The sequence below is a fragment of the Macadamia integrifolia genome, chromosome 3 (genome assembly GCF_013358625.1).
Source record: "Macadamia integrifolia cultivar HAES 741 chromosome 3, SCU_Mint_v3, whole genome shotgun sequence".
In the NCBI taxonomy this organism is placed as follows: domain Eukaryota; kingdom Viridiplantae; phylum Streptophyta; class Magnoliopsida; order Proteales; family Proteaceae; genus Macadamia; species Macadamia integrifolia.
The window spans coordinates 690128-696127 of NC_056559.1; the positions used below are offsets into that span (position 1 = coordinate 690128).

The following is a 6000-nucleotide window of genomic DNA, read 5'->3' on the forward strand; positions in this document are numbered from 1 at the left end:
TATCTAGTTCTGCAGGTGGGACATCTTCAGAAGAACAATTATCTGACTTCATTGATTTTTACATGTCTGAATTTTATTATTTTAAGGATTTGGAAGGAAATATTAAAACGATTAAAATGTTGATATGGAATATATAGTTCAAGTTCTAAGATTCCATTATCCATTGTAATGGATAATGTGTAGTGATCTGGAATCCCACTGCTTGCAATTCCTAGTTACATGCCTAATTCTATTCTTTTCATTTCAAGCATAAAAGATTTCAATCCGAGGAATCAAAATTAAAGACCCATGTTGTCCTTACTTGTTCCTCAATAAGAGTTTTTTTTTTTTTTTTTTTTCTAATTACTTAAAGCACATACATATCATGAGGAGAAAGACTTGTACTAGTAAAAGAAATGATGAGTATTAATATTTTCTATGCTACACCTACGTGGTCCCATCTTTATCCATGAAAAACAGAAGTCCAAGCTGTGATCATTAATTTGATTGCTTGACTCAAAACCAGACACCATCTCAGTTGGTCTCTTTCTCAATGATCAAACTTTTAAGGTCATGTTTGGTATGTATTTTTAGAATTCTGGATGTAAAAATTATTTTGAGTAAAAAAATAAAGAAGTATCGAATTTCAAAATGCATTTTAGACTCAGTATCTATTCTAAGAATACATATCATTCAAAACAACACTGCAATGCACAACTATCCGCTATGACCACTTAGGTACCTAAGTTGAATAGGGTTGAAACTGAAACTTATAAAACCAAGGGAAAAAGATTCCTACACAATCAACATGAGTATTTTTTTCATACTGATCACATAATGAGATATGAGCCTACACTGATACTCTCTCTTCTCAAGTCAAATTCTGTTGCATGGACATTCAATACTTAGAATGTCTTGAAGAGTATTCCTGGAGGTTAAAATGGTCATATGTCCAATGTTAAGTGTCCACACAATAGAACTCCTCTCATCGTTAAACATCATGTAAACCTCTACTGAATGAAAACATTTTCTATATAATTGGTGTGACGTGGGAGATTCCCCCACCCTAATGGCTGGTGTGGCAAGCCCTTTCACAAAGCCATACCAACCCAATGGGTAATTAGCTAGATACCATTCAATCCTCTATTCTTTATTGTGTTTTGGATTCTGATATTACCCATAATTAATCATGAATAAGAAAGTGACAGAAACAGCAAAATAAAAGATAAAAGAAAGAACAATCTGTAAATCTAGCTCGTGACTCGTAAGAACTAACCATTTACTTTATTATTTACTTTATCATTACTATATTGTATAATTCTCATTGGTAATTGTAATTATTATTATTTTTAACTTTTCATTTTCATTTTATGAATAGAAAATTATCCTCACATCGCCATAAAAACGACCAAAAAACATGCCTGCACTATCTTAATGGAGGCCCCCATCTCTAATTCTCCATTCCGCGTAGAGGTCCCCTCCAACAGTAATTCCAAGCTTTTTTACCCAAAAGAAAAACGTGGAAAGAAACTAACAGTTTAATATTAATCTTAATCTAAATTTTTTACTTCCATTGTTAATTAATCCATGCGTTTCTTCTCTGAGGTGAAGGGAATATACTCCACACACATGAGGATGAAGAAAAAGCCCCAAAAGCTGATGAACATACCACTTCGAATGGACCACATTACCCTTCACATTTCATCTAATTTAAAAAGTCATGCCATTGATCACAGAGAAAAAGAGAGAGAAGAAGAAGAAGAGACGAAACTGAAAGAGCTGTTTCTTTTTACAAACAGACAGATGCGTTACGACAGTTTCATGACGCATTACATGTTATCCCAATCTAGAGTCTAGACACGCATCTTACGTAACTAAAGCTTAAAAGCCTATCAAGATGAAAGACAGTGATACAGGAAAAGCCTAGATGGCTAGCTACCTAGCTACTTCGAAATTTATAATAAATAAAAATTAGAATAAAGGGATTTTTTTTATTCTTTTTTCTTGTTGATGATTGGTCAGTACTCACCGTCGTTGTTCAGGGGTCCAATAAGGATAAGCAGGGCTAAAATGCGCAGAGATGACCCTGGAGTCGAGGAGTTCCATGATAGGTGTGAAGTTGACGCACCTGGGCACCTTGTATTGGTTAATGGAAGCTCCTCTTGAGATGGCATAATCCATGAGCTCCTCAAATGTTCCACTTTTCACTACCCTTATCTCCAGCGCTCCGATCGAGTTGTCCGCCACTCTTCCTTGTCTGTAAACAGAATTTAGAGACTCTTCCATGGCCAAGCAACACTGCTTCATAACCTCCTCACTCGCCGCGTTCTCTGGATCCTTCACCAGCAACTCCCAATAAATCACGTAATGCCCTGGAATGCTCTTCGTGTCTGCGTAGCTAGTGTACTCCACTACGCTCGTGTTGTAGTCTCGCAACAACTCCGACGCGTTCTCCACCGCTTTCTGTAACTCAGCCTCGTCGGTCTTGTCCGAGTCGATACTTAAAAGAACGTTCTTCCTCCTCACGAAGTGGAACTGGGGAGCTGAGTTGTAGAACCCGGTGACACGGAGTATGTCGCCGACTCGGTACCGATACAGCCCTGCGTAGGTGGTGATCACCAGTTCGTATTCTTTACCTACTTCGACGTCGACCATGTCGACAAGTCGAGGAGGTGGGTTGCAGCTCAGTGTGGACGATGTGGGTTCGTGAGGGAGGAACTCGAAGTAGGCCATGTTGGGCATGATTGTGTAGGACACCTCGGAGGGTTTGCACATGGGTTTAAGGTTGAGGCCGAAGTAGCACTCAGAGGAAGCGTACATGGTGCAAGCTAAGGGTAAGCCGCCGCTGTAGTAATCGAGGGTTGGGATGTATTGGGCCATGGCACCGGTGACTATCACGTCGAGGTATTTGGTGTTTGGCCAGATTCTGCTGATGATTCCTTCCCAATCTCCACCGGAGCACTCGTTGGTAATAAATAGGGCGAGTTCAGGGTTTGGTATGAGGACTCGGGACATGGAATCGCGGATGGATGGGTCGGTGATTTTGGGGTTCAGGGTACCGGTGGAAATGTCATGGGCGAGTTGCTCCCAGTTAAGTTGGAGGAATCGGATCGCCCTGATTAACCCGGAGGCGAACACGGCACCCACTCGGAGGACTTCTTTTTGTTGGTAGAGACCACATAGCATCTGGGTGTACATGCTCTGGAAAGAATCGGAGCAGAGGATGGCTTCGTTGGGGCTGGTGTATACATTGTAAGGATCGAAGGGCCTCGTCTTGAAGTGTTCGCTCTTGTAGTAGCTTGTGAGCACTGGACGTGCCAATAGCCCCCCAGGAGTCTTCGTTTCGGATTTGACGAACAAGAAGTATAGCCCCTTCCCCTTGTCCAGCCCCGGAACGTATCTGAACCAACAACAGAAAGAGTGAGTTGGACTTGATGAGTTGGTGAATGCTGGAAACCAAAGGTAATTAATTAATATACTACTCACAGGTTCATGACGGGCATGAGAAGGTTGTAGAGAAGTTGACGGCGATCGAGCTCTTCTTGAATTGTGGGCATCAGCTTTCTCTCACCAGCTGATGTTCCAGAGCTGCAAAATAAAAAATTAAAAAAAAAAAATTAAAAATCGGAAACTATAAATAAGAAAGGGATTTGGTAAATTAATAAGCCTACTATATACCTAGTGAGGAATTCAGAGATGGGGTGACCGGAGAGGATGGCGGAGCGATCACCATTCGCAATGCGTTGGATCTCAGGCTGAAGATCCTCGTAGGTGATGACCGGAACCTTAGATTTAAAGGTTTCCCGGTCGGTTGCTCCATTAATCCGGTGACGGCCGAGGTACTCAGTCTCGGCATTTCGGATCAAGATCTCTGCCAAAACCGTTTCTTGGACGGTATCGGCGTTCTTGGTCATCTTTTCGATGAAGTGAAGAGCTTTTGCGTGCTTCTCGCAGGAGGCAGTGCCAAGTGGCGTAGACAGAGAAGTGAGCGTAGCCATTGTTGAACAAGCGAGAGAAGAAGGGAGAATACGAGAGAAGCTTTTGATATGGATTTGGCTGGGGAAGGAGAGGAGAGATGGTTCTAAAGGGCTGAAGCAGGGTAGTATTTATAGGCGAAACAAAGCGTAGGAAGCCAATTTCTGGTGGCTCTAACTGTTGTTAACCACGTCACATTACACGTCATGAAGGGAAGACAAAAGGACGGGAGGTCGGGTAGACGGCGAGCCAGCCATGCAAGTCGACAAGGAAAAAAATTTGACGCCGGGGGCGTAGGGTGAGGCGGGGACAAAGGTGGCCCATAGAGACGTCATGGTTGTCTAGCTCCTGAAAGACATGTGGGACCACCGTGCAAGCCATGTCAGCCGGCCAAGTTGGAAGTTTACTAGAAAGCCCACGAGTCAGCGGAGCCACGCGGCAACTTTCTGGTCAAGTTGTTGGACCTTGATAACGATGGCCTGAACGCATCCTCGGCAGGATGGGTAGTGTCTGTTACTGGTTTTCAAAATCTTACGGAATCGGAAGGTGGACCGAAAAGCTCCGCGGTTCCAATTTAGTAGATCAGTCCCGTTCACGGTTTTGAACAAAGGGTAAAAATAATTGGATAACCCTCTCTAAATCTAGCAGGGAAAGGGGAAGCAGACCAATGAGTTGTGAAAAAAATGGTAATGCATAGGAGGTCGGCAAAGTCATTTCATATGAGAAGTAATAACAACAGTCAAATTTGGCTAGCAGTGACTAAGACTTTTTGACCAAGGTCTCAAGTCTCAGGGGTATTTTTAAAAATTCGTAGATAAGGAGAGTAATGAACCATGAATTATTGATGTTAAAAAAGATTCTATTTTATTTCATCACTTTTTTTTGGTAACACTTTGCTGCCCCATTTAAAATGGTAATAATACAAATCCATGCATCATGATACTTCACTAAGTATAATGATACCTAGAAGAACCTATAAATATAAGGCAAAACTAAAAAACCGTGGTTCACACAAAACCTAACTAAATATCAATCATGATTTATAAAATATTTTGATTTTAACACTAATCGAAATAAAATGGCATACGAATCGAGAGAATTGAGTATCGATATCCAATGTTACAGTCTTTTTTACCAAAATGGACCATTCTATTTTGGTAATATATTTTGAATGCTTTTTTAATTTCAGTTGTATAGTTTTTCTACCATTTTATCTATATTTTTGTAGTAATATATATATATATATTTTTTTTTTTGGGTAGAATAGTAAAATCTTAAACCTTAGTTTCCATTTTGTATAGTATCTTAAACTAATCTTCAAATTATTGCTGATGAATTTGGATCCTCTCTATTCGATTGTACCCTCCAACCCTATGGATGATGATTTGGCATAAGAGACAATTATATAAACCAATAGGATTTGAGAATCTAGAGAGACGACCAAAATGCTATATGTACGTTATGTATGTTTATTATTATTATTATTTTGGTAATACATGTTATGTTTTATTGGTCATTGTGCATATTAATTAAACTAATATAAATAGAATTGTCTCCTTTCTCGAGAAAGAAATAAAACACAACATTAATATGTTAGAATAACAGAATTATTTTTATATAATAAAATCATTAATTTTAAAGAGAAGGACAAAGGAAAATCCTAAAAAACTATAGTGGATCAGTCGAATAGTCTTCTTAAATCCTTTTCTTTTTCAATTATTTAATTTCTGAAGGAACACATAGATGACAGTACTAGACCGGTGGCAAAGCTGACCAGACCAGAGTTTTTTTTTTTTTTAATCGTTATTTTCTTTTTTTAATGATGTAGTAAAGTTGAATTCTTTGACTATTAATTACCTTGCTTAAAATTAAAACTATGCTTGGCACTATTTTTAGTTATAAGGTTAGTTGTGCATATTTATTGTCATTTTCTCTCAGTAAAAATTACTTGAATTACTCATTAATTATATTTTATTTAAAAAAATTATTTTATTCTTCACTTTCTATGTTCATAGGTTAGCAAAACCTACATGACTTTACAATCCT

The 6000-nt window shown here is 39.0% G+C and overlaps 1 protein-coding gene across 1 annotated transcript; it reads right to left on the minus strand.

Annotated features, from left to right (window-relative positions):
- Positions 1 to 1678: 1678 nt before the first annotated feature.
- Positions 1679 to 4050, minus strand: LOC122073313 (probable indole-3-acetic acid-amido synthetase GH3.1). The gene is made up of 3 exons (XM_042637877.1): positions 3658 to 4050; positions 3466 to 3567; positions 1679 to 3379 (listed from the first exon to the last, which is right to left on the minus strand). The coding sequence occupies exons 1-3, from the start codon at positions 3975 to 3977 to the stop codon at positions 2005 to 2007; spliced, it is 1797 nt and encodes a 598-aa protein (XP_042493811.1). The 5' UTR covers positions 3978 to 4050; the 3' UTR covers positions 1679 to 2004.
- Between the last annotated feature and the right edge of the window lie 1950 nt (positions 4051 to 6000).